At 37.1% G+C, this 20,765-nt stretch overlaps 1 protein-coding gene across 3 annotated transcripts in view; it reads left to right on the top strand.

The window, feature by feature from the left end:
• The first annotated feature begins 3,033 nt into the window (after positions 1-3,033).
• Positions 3,034-20,765, top strand: part of LOC148172751 (uncharacterized) — a 114,935-nt gene continuing 97,203 nt past the window's right edge. For all 3 annotated transcript variants that reach the window (XM_088038822.1, XM_088038823.1, XM_088038824.1), the window contains exon 1: positions 3,034-3,561. In XM_088038822.1, coding sequence (XP_087894948.1) covers positions 3,106-3,561 — 456 coding nt within the window. In that variant the 5' untranslated portion in view covers positions 3,034-3,105. The remainder of the gene's footprint in view (positions 3,562-20,765) is intronic.

A 20,765-nucleotide genomic window follows, 5' to 3' on the forward strand; every position in this document is an offset into this window, starting at 1 on the left:
GAAGAAACGCTGTTTCAACACCACGTCAGTTTTTCTGAAATATTCAAAGGGTTCTTTTATATTCCGGACCGCAAGAGCAGTCGGTAAACTCTGCACTTGCAACGTTTCCCCACATTTTTGTAGAAATTTCCTCGTGCAAAATAAAGTTCGGAAAGTTAGTAAGTTTTCAACGTAACTCCGCTGAAAATATGATCAGTTGGACAAGTTAAAGTAGAAAATGGGCGTTGTAGTGAGAGATCTAACTACAACGGACAGAAATAGAGTTTTTCTTGCTCGAGACTTTATTAATCTGCGGAAATCACGCAAAACTTTCTGACACCGAACGATTCCATTCGCACTCACAAATATATAAAAATATTTTTATTAAATCGTTCCTGTCAGGTCAAGCCGCGAATCTATCGATTGCCCACATTTTAATGAAAAATTAATAGCCTGCAATAAAGTCCACATGCTTCTAAAATTATTCAAGGCATCGAAAAAATTCCAAGCAATTAAAAAGTCCGGGGAATCCGGCGCGTTCTCGAGATGTTGCATTAATTTTCCGGTCTTCATTACTCTCGTGACAATACCAACACATTAGTTTTTCGTTTTTGTACTTGGAGCTAATTCAAAAATCTTACCGACGTTTCAACGGAAACCATACTTCAGATAATGCAATAAAAACAAAAATTGAATTAAAGTTTTACGGGCGAAGTTTTTAAAATTCACCTTTCATGAATTTCAGCGACGTCAAAGTCATCCAAGTTCATTTCGTAAAGCACAAAAAATGTCATAACGGCGTTTCCGGTGTCGAACGGGCGCACTTTACTGGAGCGTTGTATAATATGCAAATTAATATAGTCAAGGGCTTACTTTATTTACCCCGAATATAATTCACATACGGTCGCTTGTTTTACAAGTTGTCTGGAGTGTTCGAAATCCAGAAAAGCAAAATTAAAATCATGTTTATGAAGAGGTTAACGAATCTGGCTGCGGGAAATATCGATAAGCAAATGTGTAGTGAAATAGCAAATTTTTGTATTGTCAGAGCTTTGAATTTAATTAAAATCAACACTACTCAATTTGGAAAAAATGAAAAGTTTTTATTAGAAAAACAACCAAAACAAAACTAATTCGCAGCTTTCAATCAAAATAAATATGATCGATCCGATGATAATCGAGTTTCAACTGTGATTATTATAAAAAAAAGTCAAAGCAAAACTTGATTACTTGCGATAAAACGCGAACGACTGTAATGACATTTTTATTCTAGTTTTCTATAAAAATGGATAATAAAACATTATATTGAACCAAAAGTTATTTAATATTTTCCCCGGAGAATTGTCATATCCAATGGCTGTCACTGTTATCATGTCGTCCCCATTTGTACATAACAAGTTTGAAGTTTTACAATTTCACAATATGAAGTTTAAATTACAAGTTGCATACGTTAAAATTGCACCGCGAGTTTTTTGTGTTTTGTTTAATTAGCAAGTGACGGAAAGCAATAATCGAATCTGTGGTGATAAATGTGTTTTGAAAAAGCATGGATAAGTTATTACCACTCATAATTTTAGTTATTTCTGAATTTAATTGGAAAATTGGGTTTTATTTACTTAGATATTTATCTAATGTGCCAAAACTTTCAAGTGGATGAATGTAAAACAAATTTACTGAAATGAAAATAAAGCTATACAAAAATAATTATTATAAGCTTTGGTTAGTAGTGATAAGTTAATTTTTTGCAGTTTTTTTTTTAATAACGCCCTGTTTTCTGGAAGGATTATTGTATAATTAAGTTGTTGCCTGATGTAAAAATTGTAAGTATGAATCTTGAATTTGTTTTTGTTTAAAAATGAGAAATAAATGAAGAGTTGCTCTGCGATTTTATTGTCCGTTTCTTCGTCTTTTTTCTTTATGAAACTTCCGATTAACCTCCATCTTATCACAGCCCTTGAGGGCGGATTTCTGTTACATCTCCTTTGCAAAATTCACAATTTATTCTTTCCTCCATCGTCATAAATCGTCGGACACGCTTTCACGGTCACTGCAGATTTACCACTCCTCCATCTACTTTCAGTTTTTTCTTCTACATTGGTCATATTTGTTCAACATCCGCATTCATGCAATTTGTTACGTCTCTTCCAAAATTTAATGAAGAAGTGGGCATTTAATTGTACGGGAGCGGCTCGGCTGTTTTCTTGATCAAATTAAGCAATCCATCTTAGTAATGTGCGACTTACAATTTAGTTAACAGTTGCGAAGAGCACAACGTTGAAAGATATTCGGAAATTCCTCCTAGGAAGAATGTGGAGTGCAGGTACAGGGTGTTATTAAATAATAACAATTATGAAATTCTTCAGACGAGAACGGAGTATAAATCATGGACTGGATCGAGACTGGTGCAATTTGTAATTAATTCTATTTTAAAGAAATGGGAATTTGCCTCGGAGGCAGCGTGTTATTAAATCAGAACCATGGAAAATGTTTCAAATTTAAGTTTTTATATACTTACCATTTGATTTAAAAAGCGGTCCGAATTTTGATAGAAATAAATGTTCTCTCCTATTATCCTGACTCTTAAGTTTATTTTCTTTCCAGATTTTGTAAAATCAATGTTCAAAAAAGTCGTAAAAGAAATAAATCTAAAAGGAACCTCTAAGCCAAGTTTCTTATTATTATTTATGAATACTTCTAGGAACAAGAAAAGCAAATCTTATTACTCGGCATTCTTTTGAATGTACAATTAAAGAAAATCTGGAATGCTTTTTAGAATTCCACAGACCTCACTATCATCTATTGGTAACATGGATGTACTAAGAATGTTAATGATGGAGATAGGCAAGAGTTTATGGTACCTACCCCTAATTGGAAACCTTTCGAATTCCAGTAATTCAAAGCCCATATTGCCAGATATTGTTGATCAACCGTTTCCAGCGATCACCGTCTACTACGACGGCCGCAATTAGTAATTACCCGTATTTTTCCAGAATTAGGAATTCGCCTAAGGTCGCATCGACGTCTCGCTTCTCCATCCATGCGCTTGCGCCTCCGCCAGCACCTCTCGCACGCCATTCCATCCGGCAGATCGTGCTTTGACCGCGAGTGATTCGCGTGTGCTCTGTCATGGCCGGTAACATCGTGGCCGAGTGGCTGCGGTCCCTCCACCTCGGCCAATACTCCGATAGCTTCATCGACAACGGCTACGATGACCTGGAGATCTGCAAACAGGTGGGCGACCCCGATTTGGACGCCATCGGCGTGTTCAATCCTCTACATCGAAGTCGTTTGCTGCAGTCGGTGCGGACTCTGCGCGAAGAAGGCGCCGCTTCCGTCTACTTCACCTTGGAGGAGAGTGCCGCCGTGCACGAGGAGTGTTTGTGTGACAATGTGAGTGCGAGATCGCGGACATCTTCGGACAAAGACAGGAGTAGTCCAGACCAAGAAGCAAAGTATGTGGACGAGTACGAGGAGGGCAAGGCCGAGTTGGTGAAGATCCCAAGGTTGCAACTGAAGATGCTACTGAGGGAGAAACTGGCGCAAGATGGGATCAGGTTGAGCTGTCAGCCGTATTCAACTCCGGTGAGTTCTTGCACGTGTTTATCTATTGTGGCGGTGACATCATTAGCGACAAGGGCGGATGGCGCTAAATGACCTCACAGAGGTTACTTCTACCTGGATTTAGGGTGCCTGACCTTTGGGCAACGTGTTGCACTGTCAAAAACTGTTTTCAAAAAGGTCTTGCGCTTCCGAGGCAAATTACGCGAAAAAGGACAGCTTCTGATTTTAGGACACGTTTATCTTCAGATACTTTGATGAAGATAATTAAAAGCACAGTGTACGTGAGGAAGTGCAAATTTGCAGAATAACCTAGAACGAAAAAAATTAGAAGAACGTCATTGTTGCCACTCATATCCTTAACTTAAATAACGGAATCTTGTGGTAATAATAATAATACCCTACACATGGTATGGTAATTTACAGATTACGTTTTGAGAGACATTTCCGAGCACTTGATAAAATGTAAAAGAAAGAATAAGACAAATTGAAATAAGCGTTTCAGCAGGTAGCATTAGTTTATTGAAAAAAGAATGAAGCAGCAGACGCTTCCTGGTCGTAGGAATGAGTAAATACATGACATTTAACAAACTTTTAATTGGACATTCCGCCGATTTGAATGGGACTTTTCTGAACATCATTGCTGTATTTCCTAGTTATCCAAACCAAGTACATTCGTAGAGGTTAGGTGAACAGTTCGAAACCCTCATCAATTAAAAGTTACTTTTTGGCAATTTATTATATTTTGTTTGTTTAGTTTTGTTACTTTTCTCTTTTTGTAGTTCTCGAACTTTTTAAACTGATAATGTTAAAATGTTGAAATTTCAGTCTCAATAGGAGTTTAATGAAAATCAGTTTTTCAGTTGATATTGCAAAACCACTGACAATACAGAGAGAGCCATTTGACATGAATACAGGACTTGTATATTAATGTAATACCAATTTGGTTGTGTCTGAATATCCAATTGATTATGATACAGGGTGATTTACATCCTCTCAGTTTTCGACCACTAATAAAATTAAAAATTAGTAGATACATACATATATCTACAGTATGCATAATAATTACGATGATCAATGTTATTGAAGTTGTTTAAATGTTTTGCATAGCTTCTCAGGATTGGAAACAGCTGCATAAAGTAAAATTGTGTTGTCTAGACAATTGGGTTTCTAATAAATCGATACATGCAATTGGTTTTGTGCATCCCGTCTTTGAATTTAAAATACCCAATCATAAATATCTTTAACTTTGTTTCGCTCGAGGGTTAAACTCCGGTGGTCTCCTTAATTCAGATGCAATAAAAACCTAACGGTCGCTGATATATTCCTCGTTGGAACACTAAACCTGTGAGAGAAAACTCTAAGAATCGTCCGAAGAAAAAATGTTTCAAGTCCTAAATGTCGTTTTGTTGTTATCCTTCCAGACGATAAGTACAGGTTCCAGTGGCATTTACACAAAAACTCAGTTACCGGACTTATGTATTGTATCCATATCTGAAAATTACGGCCGTGTTCGTAGATAAAAATCCTTTCAATATGATTATGCCGTCTGTAATGAATTTAAATTTAAACAACTTCATTTGGAGCGCTCTTGTAAAAAAACCTGATCAGTATTTATCAGCGTATGACATCTAGCTTAAAATGCCAATGACAGAATTTTTTTCCTACTTTGAGTAGAACGTCCCGATAAAAGCACGCACTAAACCTACAACTTATTAATTTAGTATACGAGGCTATGTTATAAATCTGCGTTATAAATGCCAGAAAAATTAATTCAGAATAAATTGTAGAGAAAAACCGCTTTTATAAGAGAGCGATGAATGTTTTATTGGTTTTCTTAATGTGGCCGTTTGGATCTCTTCGACCAAGTGTTAAAAATCAATTAGCGTATTTCATGGCGTAATGGGCTGACTTTAAAATTCGCGTTACTAACAGGTTCTGGAAAGACCTTAGAAGACGATTTTAATCCGCAGGAGAAGCTAATGAAGATTGTACTCCACACAACTTGTCTCTGTTTTGTTATGTTGATAAGGTAGTACGTGCTTTTTTGTCCCCAGTGTAATCACAAGGTAATTAATATTTCGTTTTGGCGGAAAAAGCTGTCGCAACCTGCTCGGTCTGAGCAGTGGTTGAACAAGTTATGTGTTAATGCATACCGAAGAAGCTGTACAGATAACCCGCAGCAGATAGCCTTTACCAGCGCAGCAAATAATTAACGTGACCCTGCCATCAGAATTACTCATAAAACTCCTTAAATTACTAATGCTCCACACCGGACCCGGTATTATTAAAATGGAAATTATTCGACATGTTCTGGGTTGAAATTGTTTTAGTTTTAATATTGGCGAGGATGAAGCTCAATTAACACACAAAGTATCAGTACCTTTTTTAATTTCTACTTTAAAAGAAACCGATCCTACAATTATAGTTCAACTCGAAATGCTGGCATAGAATTCATTAAAAAGCTGCTTTGTTAAACTTTAAACTGGTTCCTGCCAATTCTGCTATTCAAGCACGTTATAGTCTTCACATTAGAATTGGAAATGGAGGAATTATCAAACTCTATTTTGGATCACATTTTCAACTGCTTGCAAAAAACAGGCTCTGAAATAAGAGTGTTCTCTTAATTATATTTGTTTTAATGAAATTTGCCCAATGTTCTAGTGTTAAGAAAAACTTTCATTATAGATTTGCTCAGCATGGATTCGTCATGGGTGCTTTGTACATAATGTCGATGTTATCCTTATACAAAAGGTTACGCAAGAACAGGCAGATGTTCAAAGTAAGATTAGTGTCTTTTTCTTGACATTCATTAGTTTTAATCGCGTAATTTTCAGTCTACTGTAGTACCAACATGTTCTTTTGAAAATTCGCACTGGTACAAAAACTCGAGCTCATTTCATACCACTGATTATCAATTCTTTTAATTCCCTAAAACTTAATAGTTAATTTCATCAGGTTTCTCCGAAAACCGTCAAGGTCGTAAATTTCGTTACATTTTTTTCGGCTATAAATTGGTGAAGCGAATAAGAATTGTACGCATCGAATGTCGGTGTTGAAACTTTCCGCTCGCCTGCGTTCCGTTGATTCTGACATGTTAATTAAAATAGAAGAGGATTGCATAAATAATAAATTTAAATGAATCGATAAACGGATGATGCCAATTTGAGCCTCTTCGATCTAGTTGTGCTTGTTTATGGCACCAACGCAATTGTTGCTGTTTAAATTTATCGATCCGAGAAATTATGCGAACCCTCCTGTACGCTCAGATGTTTTATTCACACCCTATGACTATTCAGGTTTGCTTTGGGGTGGTCCTGAATTGGTTAAGGGTGGTGGAGGAACGGTTGGAAATCTGTTCAAAGAATATTTTTGTGACTCGACAACGGTAGTTTTGGGGCAGATAAATTCAGAGAAGGCAATTTTTACACATTCCAAATTGTAAAGTTTTATTGTCACGTATGTTTGAAATTGTCCACCCTATCAAAGTTGTGTCTCTCGAGAGTTTGCTGTTGTACTTGTAATAATCTAGTTTGAAGCAAGGTATGCTCCACTTATTCTATCGACTTGGCTTGCGGATTTAGAACTCTAATTGCTCCGTGGGACTGCTGCATTCATTAAACATTTTGTTTGCTCATCTAACTTTAATGGTAATCTCATGTTTAATACCTTCAAAGGTAATGTTAACTATATGTTTCCTGATTCTGCGCTTTTATTACATTACAGGAAAGCTAATTTAGATGTGGAGCGGAATTTTTATGTCTGTATTTCGAATCCTAAACGTATTAACCACAACATTAGCTCGTTACATTTCTATGGTATTTTAAGGAGATTATCGTCAGCGAAATGTGCTTTTACTTTTATTTTGTATTAAACCCTTCGTAGCGGCGACAGAGAAAATACCGTCTAATTTTTTTTTTCCTGTAAAATTTCCAATCCGTGCGATTCTTGCGATTTTCAAAAGCGAACAATAATATGACCCAGTAAAAACCGGCCTTGCTACATTCCATCGTTTTCTTTGTTTGACAGCGGCCTCAGGGTCCGGACCTCTGCAGTGGTGACTGACTGCACCTGATTTCCTCAGAACGCCTCATGGGTATTATTTATGCTCTCTAAACGCCACAAATTGTTCACCTCTTAAATTTTGTTATGAATGGACGCATTAAGCGTCTATTCAAATGCGTTTTATCAGTGATATTTGACAAAATGACGTGGATATCCTTTGTTGAGACCTGTTTTTGTTACACATAATAAACTCTTTATCTCGGCTTTCTCTACTTTTACGTCCGCTAATGAAAGGGTGGAGAGGGCGAAGCTTTCTATTTATACGGGACTCTACTTTTTCCTTAAATACGACGCACCGTTACTGGGTTTGTGAGCTTCTCATTTTTACAAAAAACATCAACGAGGTAACGAGCTGACCTGACTATTACACCCTCGCTACAAATATTAAATTTGCGAAGGAAAATTGCTGATTTCGGGAGAGGAGAAAGAATTTAATGCCCAGCGAGTGCAGCATTAATGTACAAAAATGCGCCACGTTTCCAGGCGGATTATAGCCCGGAATTTATTGCCAAAGTGTTGATGTCTAGCGCCAGCTCTATTACACGCACTTTTTATTCAGAGCTGAAGGATCTATCAAAATAAAAGTACCAGATGATCGATTCCGCGTTATATTCTCCTGTTTCGTTTCAACTGCATTGTAAGCTGCAAATAACAAAATTTCCTCTAACATAATATTTGGTTTGTGTTGTTTCTAATTTAGTTGGCGTGTTTATTTGTATTTGGCGTAATTGATCTGACTTTTATTTTGATTCTATATATGGTGGAAATGAGGTAGGACTCCTCCAGTGTGCGCATTTTTGAGTTGTGAAATTGATTCGCGCAGGCCCCCCTCAGCGAAGCCGTATTGTTCTTAGCCGTATTCGTTACCCATAATGGGATAACCCAGGGTCGGCTAAACGTTTTTACCACATCGAGGGCCCACCTTGTCGCCCTATTAGTTTTAATAAGGTATAAAATGATAGCATTCTTATTAAATGATCTCTAATAATTATATTGCAATATCACGCTGTGAATTTATTATGGTTTCGGTTCCAGTTAAGTGCTCGTAATACCTGGCAGTTTTATTATCGACAGTCTTTAATTAGGGCGCAATAAAAACATTCCATTTGTTCGCCGCATATCTGAAACGAAATTAACGTGATTCAAATCACTGCTTTACTCACAGAGATGTTATTTTCTTTGTTCCGCGTTTGTGGAATGCTTGTCGCGGAAAGAATTCTATGTAGGTACATATTCTTGAATGTTGGCGTGAAAGACGATTCTTATCGCGAAGAGGTTTTAATTCGAGGAGGTGATAGTGTTGTGGTGATTATGCGCTTTGTGGACACATCCGGGAATTTGTTGACATTGAAATGGTTTTCTCGGAAGTAAAATGCACATATGCAAGGTTGGCAAGTTACACATTTATTCAGTTGACATCCAATAATTCTTGTTTTCTTAATACATTTATAATAACCTGTCGCATTCTTTAAGAAAAGTGACATGTTGATAATAAAACAGTTTGAAAATGTGGTGGAGGCACAGTTAGATCGTGATTTGAATCCTGTTGATGTCATTATTTTTAATTGTTGGTACAAAGCGATCAAATCACTCATTAAAACGACCAAATTGGAGCATATGGACCGAAAAATAAAAATAAATTTGAATCTCTTTCCTGTCATTACACTTCTAATTAAAAATAACAGCCCCATTATTCGAAATCCTGTAAAATACGAGCACTTTCTAGCTAATAACAATCAAACAAAATTAAAATTTACACTCCCGAGGGTGAGAAGTTGGACAATTTACATTCTTTCGGTGTCGATTTTTGTCGATTTACATATGTATGTGCAGGTGCGACGCACGTGTGAATTAATCCATTGAAATCTGTGGAGAACAATGATTACTTGGATATTTGCTCGACACAAAACGTCTGTTGTTTGTTTAATTTAAGACTAATTACTAAAATTTGTTGCATTATTCATCACTGTAGGTATTTCTGTTGGAAAAATACAATTCATAATGGCTCTAATTTGTGAAAGTTCCCACATAATTATCCCTCGATTCGAGCTCTTGATTTAAAAATGGATGAAGGCAGTTTTTATAAGAAAGATTTATTTTCGAGATTGTGGCACGGTGTGTTTCATATTATTTGTTCACGAGAGAAAAAATAAGAAAAACGGGATCTTTACAGCTGGACAGATATCATCAAACACTGCCATTACGACTCACATCGCATCCATAAAATGATAAGTTACATCTAAACGTCTCCCCTAAATTCAAAAAGGACAAGTGTAATAAAGTGAAGTGTTAGCTGGAACGGCGACTGTTGCGTCTTCCGGGGTGTTATTGCTTTCCGGGAAGATCCGGACGAGATTTGTTTATATTTCTTGCGGTAAAAATCATTTGGATTAAATATTTATAAATTATTCTTTACGGTGTGTTAACACTTTTTTGTTCGCTACTTTGCGTCGCCCAGGGGCACTTGTTATGCCAAATCCACATTCCCACACGCACCTAATTTCTAACTGAAAAATGACTCCATAAAATGAAACCCAATGGATTTACGTTATTATGGCAATAATAATAAATCAATTATTCTTAATTAGTGGTAACAGCCTAAGTTTTATGGACCTTCTCTTCGCGGAGCGAGCTTTTAAATCTTCCTTTCGGCTCGCAGCATAAATTACACATTTTCAACTAAATAAATAAATTATAAAAGCTCCAAAGTTCCCACAAAAATGGACACCATTTTCCAACCTGAAAAAATTATCTTGACTCTCCATTCAGCTGGCAAGAGCTTCGACCCACGTCAACTGACCACAAAGCACCGGAGGGCTTAAAGTTTGTTCGAAATTAATGTTCATTTCCGCAAAAAACGAACAAATTTTAAATTATTGGTTGATAAAGTTTCTGTAGGTGGAGAACGCAGTCGAAGTTGGTTGATTGTGCGTTATTTGCATATTTAAATTTCACCTTGCAGAGGTTTAAGTGAACTGATTGTCACAGAAACTGCGGTATGTAATAATTAATTGATATTAATGTATGTAATTAATGCATTAATCAAATTGACAACGCCAAGCGTAGATAATTGCGAATAAGTTGTGCAATAAATTAAAAATAGCAAACATAGCTTTCCTGCCGTTTCCTTTCAGGAGTAGAATGGGACCCAGGGCTGCACCCTGCGGGAAATCTTTTTAAAATCCTTTCTCCTTCTAGATTCACCCATTTACAAAAGCCTTAGTGAATAGCACTTTGTTGCTCGCCAAACTCAAACTTCCAGCTGTTGACCCCTTTCGATTTTTTTCGCTGAATGCAATTCTACAGCGAAGCCCGAACCGTTGGAGTCCGAGCACGTCCACAAAATAGGATTTGCGTAGCGCCTCCCATTAAGCCGAAATCAATCACGGAGATTATCTCATATGCAAGCAGCAGCAGGAGCGCAGAGCCTCAATGTCCAGGCAAACCGGATAGTCGAGAAATGCTAATGCGCCATCTTCAAGCTGATTGATCCGCCGATGCACGGAATGTTGTTGGACGGTGCAGGCGATTATCATGGTACAGACACCATGACCAGAGACCATCGGAGGTTTTTATGAAATATGAACAAATAATCGTGGGCTTTATTGGCCCGCGCCTCATTTCACGGTTCACGGAACGCGAAATCGGAGCGGGATGACCAAGAACTAAGATAAAAACGCAGAAAGATTTTTATTCGTTTTATAGTTGGTTTTAAATGAGATTAATATTTCTCATGGGGTTTAGGTATTTATAATTTTATGAACTATAAACTTTTTTAACATAAGTACCGTGCTGAAGTAGAAAATTTATGTAATTGCAAATTATATTTTATTAGAGGAAATGCCTCAAAACGAAGATAATTTCCTTCAGTTTATTATTATATTAACGGCGACGTTTACGTTTCTCAGTAAAGTGTGGCTTTTTAAAATTTTCAGCGTTATTCAAATTTATGACGGTACGTAATAAATAAAGCTTGACGGATGTAATCAGGTCGCAATTAAACTCGGGATGAAGCGCTGTTTTTACACCTGTCAATCCTTCAAATGCAGCACATCTCTGATATAATACGAATTGTCAGCCGTCACACAAAAGCGACTATTAACGACGTGTTCGAGGATGAATCCGCGTCGCCATCCACCACCAGATCTGAATAAAATCAATAACAAACAAATAAGTTATCAGCATTGTGGCTGTTGGTGTTGTGGACGAGTGTTTACCTATTTTATTCAAGCTAAATTTATGAGTATCCAAGAAAACATCACATCCATCCAGCGCCAGGGGCGGATATTTTGTTGTAATGTTGTTTTGACATGTTTACAGATGTAGCATGAAAATTTTGGGTTTGTTCTAAAGATAAGGATTTAAAAAATCCATCGAAATAGTCAAAAATCCGAAAGTGTAAAGAGCATAATAAAATTTCTTGTGTTAGATAATAAAAGTTTTCCCTATTGTTTAAGCGCACACTGCCTTGGCTGTAATAAATAAACCTCTGAAGTGCCGCTAATGGAATAATTTCCTAGATTCTTCGTAAAGAGTTCTTCTAAAGATGCCATGGAAATTGTTAGATTTAGTGTTAATCTGCAACTTTGGGCGTGACAATTCATAAATCTTGCAAACTAATTCTAACAAAACTATTCTTCTGCTTGAAAAACTGTATTTAACCATGCGAGTACCCACGAAGAATACGACCTCACATTGAAATTGTCAGCGCCACGAACTTTATGGCGGCGATTCGAATCAGAATTCGTAAATAGGAGAGATTAAACCCGACCTCATTAAGTGAGCGTGTACGGGATCAAAAGCTCATTCAGACGCATGTTAAATGCATAAAAACTGGAAAAATAGTTGGAACTCGTCAGGAAAATAGCCATCAACAAGGGCATTAATGTCACGATAAGGATCTCGACTATACTTTCGTTTTGAAATTAGGTGTCTAAGCTTCTTGGACATGGGACGTGTATTTACGACCGTTAAAAAGTATCTATGAGGTGGTTCATTACTATTAAGACCTTATTGATTGTCGTGTGGCTCAAAAAAATAGTTCATTATTTAAAGTCGGGGTTGAATAGCTAATGAGAATTCGATGTGTAAACGAAACGAACTGTGTTTTGACCTGACTTTCAATGACCCTCCCGCTTATTAAAATTTCCACCCTTTTCATTCCATCGGCGGAATATGTTTATGTAAGTCTCACAGAAGGCGCTACACGAAATAGGGTAATAATTTTAATGCAAGCGTAATTGAAACTCTCTTCCGTGATTAAAGGGTAGAACGTGCGAAGAAGTGCTAACTGCTCTGATCATTGCACGGCATTAAATTCATCTCCAGGTGACGATGCTTCCATATGGTGATGTCAGAACTTGAGAATTGTCAGTAATGATTTACACCTGTTCGCCAATTTTGACTTTCCTAATGATTACTATGTTAGTTTAGCCAATTCTCGATCTGATCTCCCTTTGAAACAGCGAACGTGTTGAGAACACATGCCATCGGTGAGGGAAGTTGTAAATCTCGTTAGTCTCAAAAGCGGAAAATGCTATCTGCAGATTCAGCAAGCCGACCTTTATTTGTTATTAAACAAGCGAATAGGTCTTGAAAGTTTTTCCATAAATTGAGATTGGCCGGAAGATTCACAAAGGCCAACTTCGTGCCGATTAACAATAGTAGCTTCGATTCTTAGACTCTAATAAATATTTGCTAGCTTGTGAGGCAGAAATGATGCTTATCGGACTTCAAAAAGAAAAAAAGGGGACGGACAAAAATGTCTCAAAGTCGGAATGAAATTGCTGATGAAACTATTCTCACTGAAAACTTCATCGGGTGTTTAGAATTTCCTCCATGTTGATGGAATTATTTCCAGCAAATTATTGACGTGAAATTTAAATTGGGTTTTATGAATGCAGGTTAGTTTCATTAACGAAAGCCTTGAGAGTGGAATTGGTGAAATCGACTTTGATGGTTACAATCAGTAATCATCATTAAGTTTTTTAGAATTATATGCAATTTGAACCACACGTCATGTTACTCAATTTGCGAGGCACTCGAACAAAGTAAATGGGGAAATTAGTTTAATTTCCTATAAAGTTTGGGATAGGAAGAAAATGTGCACGATCATAACTTGAAGGTCGTTTTTCGGAACGTTTCAATTAAGTTTTACGATTCCGTTTTATAGATCGATTATCCTCATGGAAAATAAAAGCGTTCGGACTCAGTGAGCTTTCACTAATTATGCATTAGCCTTAAAAACTGTCACCGATTATAAAAAAATGTGACTTACTAATCCCGTGAATTTTGCTCATAAATGTGATTATTCGCTCATCTTATCGATTGGAAGTTCGCTCAATATTCCCTATTCCTGACTTGCTATAAAATTGGAATAGTCTTGTTCTTTTTACTTTGGTCATCCATACAGAAACTTCCATTACGGTGTATTAAATTAGACCACACCGAGCGGCTATAAAATGAGTTTTTTGAGTTTAATTACGTAATTTGCGACGGTTCCTAATCGTACACAAATTCCATCGTCACCTATGTAATCAATTTAGACAATAACATCCTCTTGTCGAGGATGTCTACAAACAATGCCGTTCTATGTGAGCTCGCAGGCATTTTATGGATTAATAAATTAAGGACATGTAATTACGGAGGAAAAAACACTGGATGTTTGTTAGAGACGAGAAAATACAGTCGGTCATCTGTTACGCCGTCACGACCCAGCGCAGGAAGCAAGGTGTCATCATGGATAATGATGAGATGGAGGAAACTGCGGTTTTTACCTACGTGATGTCGGTCGAAAATTTTCAAACGTGAAACGTCTCCATTATTATAGAAAAGACGAAATGACCCGTTCACGGAATGTCGAGCTGTAAAATCGACAAATATTTCCTACAGCGGCCGTAAAAGCCGGATATAATCGGAATAAAACCGTGTTTGCATCATAAAGTACAGATTTAGAAGGCCGGAAAGGTAAACATACAGCTCAAAAATCGTGATCGATAAGGCACGTTCCCCTGCAACCTGCAACCGGCGGTTTCCGCCTTGCACATCTTCATCAAAAATTAAAAAATTAATCACTATCAAAGTCAAACAGACGTTTTCCACCGAATTAATATACCCGAATATTTACAGTCTATTACAAACTAAAATTTCATTATTTACAGCACTGTAATTAATCAAACGGTTGACAATAAAATTCGTTTAGACATACTACAATGAGCATTATTATTAAAGTGCTTTCATCACGAATATTTAAAATGACATTTCAATAATATGAGCTAATAACAATGTTACACTGAATTTTCCATAACAATATTTACTTATAATCCGCTTAAACGATTCGTTCATTATGCCCATGAACGTGATATCGGATGCTAATAAACATTTTAGAGCGGAATTAATTTTAAACAGAAAGTAATTAAAATGGTTTAAATAGAATCTGTCGCGGGTGCTTAACCAAATAACAAAAAATGTAGTGTTTACAATGAAACTTAAATGTAAATCGCCGTGGCGGGAAATTTACATTAAAAAAATAAACTTCGTTTCACGCGTAATACTAATTTACACCGTGAAGTTTACAGGAAACATTATTTCCGCTTGTAATTTTAATAAAGTGAAGAAAATATCTGTGACAAATTATTTTCACAGTCTAGTAGGTTCAACTTACATAGAATAGATCGTTTAGATAGAGTTTATAAATCTTCAATTTTTGCAATTGTTTTCGCTGATCATTAGACGACCATGCATCATAAACTCCGTGTTTTGACATCTTATCAGTTCATTGTATATTGATTAGCATTGTTCCCATAAGTCGTCGACATGAGCCGCTCCGGCAATGCACCGTTACCGGAGCTGGTTGCTACCGGAGAGAATAAAAATTTCTCGGACGTCTAATCCTTTCTCGAACTTGAACATCCGTAAGTTGTGGCGTTCAGTGTGGCTTGAAATGGAAAATAGAGATTAGCTTCGCCTACACATAAAACACGCTAATCCTCGTCAAGTTATCCATACGCGATCGCACTCGCCAAATAAAGTTTTTAGTCAATTTTCCGCATCAATTCTGTGGATTTGGAGCAGATAATCGCCCGATATGCGGAATAGATGGATATCAGATAATGATAATGACGGCTGGAGGGTGTATTGGTGTTGGCAGCACAGGTCAATGGTGTGAGAATCAATTGATCAGAGCGTGTAAAGGATGATGCCCTCACCATTGACGCTGTTGCTCCTGATTAGCACTGAGCAATACATACCGACTCTCAGGGGCTAACAGACCTGCGAACGCCATCATGACCCGAAGACATTCCAATTATAATCAACGTCCGACATTTATTTCCATAATTAACTACTCTCATCCATCAAAAAAAAAACTGATGATGCTTTAATATCAAGGCCGGAATGAGGCTTTGTTCGCAATGGCAGTTATTAAGACAGGGTAGGGAGGAATTGTGGAGAATGGAGAAAATGCATTGGAGGAAATAATCTGTGGAGTGGTTTTACCGCTTCTCCCCTACACTTGCATAATAAGCACTTGCCGCTAAACCGTTATCTTGTGGTCGTATGGTATCTTTATTTTCTATTATTATAATTAATCAGCTTTGACAACGCAATATCGTTAATAATTCCATTATCGGAATCGAGTTAAACTGGGCCGAATTCCGATCAATATGACCGAATGCGCCACATTTTTCGGGTCTCCAAAACTCATTAGTTCCTTCCCCACAATTCCAAACTTTGATCTACCATTTTCATAATTATTATTATTAGCCACAGCCATATTCCGAGCTGCCATTTTCAGTTTTTTTTGTTTGCAGTGGCGCTCACGCAACGTTTCTCCTACTCCGTTATGGTTCATATTTTTAATCGTATCATCACGATCTGTTTGTTTTAATAATTCAGTCACCTGCCGCAGAAACTCAGTTTGAAAAATGTACAAGTTCCTAAAGCCTCTGGAAAATATGTGTCACTTCTTTGCATTCGTCCGGGCGAATTATAATGCATAAATCACAACATTGCGTGGCCATACGCTGCAAGCCTTCATAAAATATGTCGCTTTGTGGAAGAGGTTGTGCGACACATAACGGATCGTTGTGGGGAAGGAATTAATAAGGAATTTTATTCGGATATGAAATATCGAGCCACGTGGGGAGTGCCTCAAACTACTGTACTAATCAGAGCAACGGAATATTTTTGTTTAAAAAGTAATATCTCCGAGATTTTTATTAAAGAGAACATCTTTACAAGCAAAACTTTTAATTGGGTTTATATGACTATGAAGCTGCAAACGAAATGAATAAAAGTTCGCTTAAGCTGTCTGATTTTTTACATCGTTGTAATTTCTTTATTTCGAGGACTTTATTTTTGTAAAAAAACTTGAAGAGTTAGAGTTGTTCGTAAAGCACTGAAATAGAAAATATCCAAGTACTGTTATTTTATTTTAACGATTAAAGAGACATTTGCTGTATTGAGGAGTTTAGTTAAAGTCGAATCAGGGTAATAAAGTTCGATTTATATCGAAGCATTTCAATTTTCAATTTTATTTTTGTTGTACTACTAATAGTATGTATAAACTAAGGTAAGATTGCACTTAATTCCAGTTTCGAAGCCCCTAGGCCCAGATTTATTCGCAGCAAAGACAGATTTTCGCAACGCAAACGGCGCCGAATGTAATTGCATCATTGATAAATACATAGATTGGCGCGTTTGAGTAAACCTAAACGTGTAATTTTATCACGAGGGAAACGGCAATCAATGGTTGAAGAGGGAGAGACAATTGTGTCTTTGTGCGTGCGTCGGTTTATTTTGGTCCAGTACACGCAGCAGGATGAGTCAGAAAAGGATTATTTTGCAGGATTAATTTTTCCCAGCGAAAAACCTATGTTTGTTGTGGCACAAGCGGTGATAACAATCGAGGTGTGAATCTGACTAATGTAATTGAGACATGCAAAGCGCTTAATTTCTGTCATGAGCCAGAAGATAGATTGCCCTGATATGCAAATGGCAGTTTTTAAAAATGTCTTTATTTCAAACAATTATATGGGGAAAGTTCAGTTTTGTTACGAGCAAACGCTTTGTTGATCGTGAAGTTTTCGGATTTCTAGAGCGAAAGATGCACCGAAGCTCAGGTCATGTTCCGTATGCTAAACTAGATTGAAAATTCTTTGTAGCGTCAATATGAAGTTTGCCACGACAATTTTCCTCTGTTTGTCTGCAATCGGTTTCTCGTTCGTCGAACAGCTTGCTGCCAGTCTTTGTTAAATGTTGCATCTGCTTGCACAAAAAGCTCCGTTAATCCCTTTGTCTCAATGCAGAACGATTTGACGAGTTTCCTACACCTGTTGTGCAATGCAATTCCTGCCAAAGTCGAAATTAAATAAAGTAACTCCATGGCCGCGTTGCCACCGATAAAAAGCCAATTTTCCTCCGACAAACTCCAAATTGTATAGAATCAGATCCCAATGTTTAACTTTTTCAGGCGTGTTATTGCAGTTCTTTATAAAATATCGCTCCAGTAAATGCTCAATATTGAGACAAAATTTGCGGGATATATCGTCAAAATATTATTATGACTTTATATTGCAGCTAAAACGAAATGCACCCAAATTACTATTCGAATGCATCCATTTGGAACTATTCAGACGGAAAAAATAGATTATGGGACATTCACCGCCGCGGCCTTTCTAGAGAGACCGACCGGAAAAATCTTCCTATATGCTACGATTATTATGTCGCAGGCTGTGCAGGATTGGGAAAATGGACACGGATAAAAGGGAAGAGAGAAATGTACGAAGCTTTTAAACACGAGGCAAAATAATACAAAAGTACATTTCTTGAAAGTTCTGATATTCATGAAAAATTAGAATTAGTGCTCACAAACAATTGTGTAGAACAGAACAATTCAGATTAAGCGAGTTGCTCGGGGATTTGTTCCTTTAATGAAGACGTCTTTGGTCCTTTGTAGGATGCACTTTGAAAAAGCGCAAGTTGCTGCGGTACAAGACAATTTACACATTTACATCGTAATAACTTACTTTACGCCTGGCGAACAGAGCAAACAAGTCAAGTTTTCATATTTCAACGAAAGAAAATTTTATTAGCGGTAAATTTACGAGCTCCCGACGGCAGAAGCCAACATAATTCGCATTGCCGTCAACTTGAACATCAGACAGCGAAGACGACCCCACACCCGCCGACTATATCGATTCTTCCAGCTACACATCACGTAATCTTCTTCAATTTGTCATTAAATCCATGTAAACGTCATAATATTCTCTCACCATCGAAGATGGAATATTTATCCGGGTTTTTTAGCATTGGCTACATGTTGGAACGACTCTTCTTCTACGTGAATTCAAAATCGTCTCTGGTGTAATCAAACCGTCTACCATCGATTTTCCGGCGCAAGGGAAAATTGTATTTTCTAACTTCTTGGAGCTCTTCTTGTTTTCGGTTAGTAAATATTGGAGGAGGTTGGACTCGCTCGCTCTGATAATTGGTACTAAAATCGTCCGGCATATAAAGTAGCACGAACGTGCTTTCGTTAAAAAATCGTCCCAGATAGAAATGTATTCACTATTTATTTGTCGGAAGAGCTTGCAGCTTTCCATCATTGCGAGTGAAAAACTAGTCGTTCCTGCTCCAATTAAGCCCGCGTCATTTCTCATCCTGCGTTACCCTTTTGGCAGGAATCGAACAGATTCGGTGCAGCCAAAACTGTTAATTAAATAAACAGAAACAATTCCACCAACCTGCGTTCAAATTACTCGTACATACTAATTAGGTACAACCGTTTGGTGGTTTCAAACAAATTTGCAGTGCCACAAGTTTCAACACTTTATGGAGAGCACGAGCGGACTCTCCAACTTTTCTTCTCAAAAAACCGAATTCGGACAAAACGACTCATTCGAGAATAATGACACGAAACATTTTGGTGGAAAGAAACTAGCAGATGAATGAGGTAAATTCCCTGCCGTAAATATCGGGGTAAGTTTTATTGGAGTTAGCTTTCTCTGGAAGCAAAAGCGCGTCTGTATTTCATCCGTGTTTAATGGAGTTGCTGTGAATTCCCAATCGTTGAGGGTGCGACTTGGAAAGACACCCGTTTGTACCACGTTCCGGCAACTTGCGCTTAACTAAATGTAAATTTCACAAGTCGGTTCTGAAGGGAGCCGTCTGGAGGTTCTTTAGTTTTGTGGAACGAGTGCGATGCACTGGAATATGAAGGATGAGAGGCTTTGGTCTACGCTTGATTAGGGTTTTAGGCGCTAATTAGGCGCTAACACGGACGAGAAAAATTAGCAGCTTAAAGCAGGTTTGTTAGGCGTTTCAACAGTTTCTTTGTAGCACAAAATTTTGGAGCCGAACTCTTGTACCTGTAAATAAATTTGGAAACTGTCCTAGGTTTATGTGAATATTTTGGATGAAAAATAAAAAATTGTAAAAATAATCTCGCAGAGAAAGAGATCAAAATACGCAAACAGTGGCTGGAATAAATCCGTTTCAGTTAAAATAAAATGTGTATAAATTCTGGTTATACATATTTGAAAATGTAATTAACACAAGTAACCACCCAGTATTCAGATATTTTGTATTAAATTCAAATTTGTATTAATGCGAACGCATGATATGCCAAGTTGAATTTATGATTCGTTTTGTATAAAATTTACAATAATAACTTTTTTGGATTTAGCATTTATGTGCAAGTAGATTACCGCCGACATAACATTTTCATGCCGTTGTTGCAGCACCTGCAATAATTCACAGAAAATACAATCTCATCATTTCCATTTAAAATGAGTGTAATTATTATTATAATGACTCTTATTATCGTCGAAACGAACAGATAATCTTATTCCAACTAATACAGTATTTAATACAATGTATTACGTATTTAAATTTATACCAAAGTCTGCACGCATCGCACTAATGTTTAATCACCAATCACGAAATGATTCCGAATGCATGACCGCCGCCCCCATGAAAAAATGCAGTTTGGCGCTCGAATTTATACTAAATTTCGCACTCATAAAATCCGAACCTGATTAATCCGTCAAACCAATATTGTTAACAGAGCTTTTGAAATATATTCGGTATAGATGATATAAATTGCATTAGAGCGTTGAGAACAGTCAAGTGATTACTAAAAATATACGCGGGATAAAATGGAT

The sequence above is a fragment of the Gnatocerus cornutus genome, chromosome 6, assembly GCF_029298725.1.
Source record: "Gnatocerus cornutus isolate USDA-ARS CGAHR chromosome 6, icGnaCorn1.1, whole genome shotgun sequence".
Lineage (NCBI taxonomy): Eukaryota > Metazoa > Arthropoda > Insecta > Coleoptera > Tenebrionidae > Gnatocerus > Gnatocerus cornutus.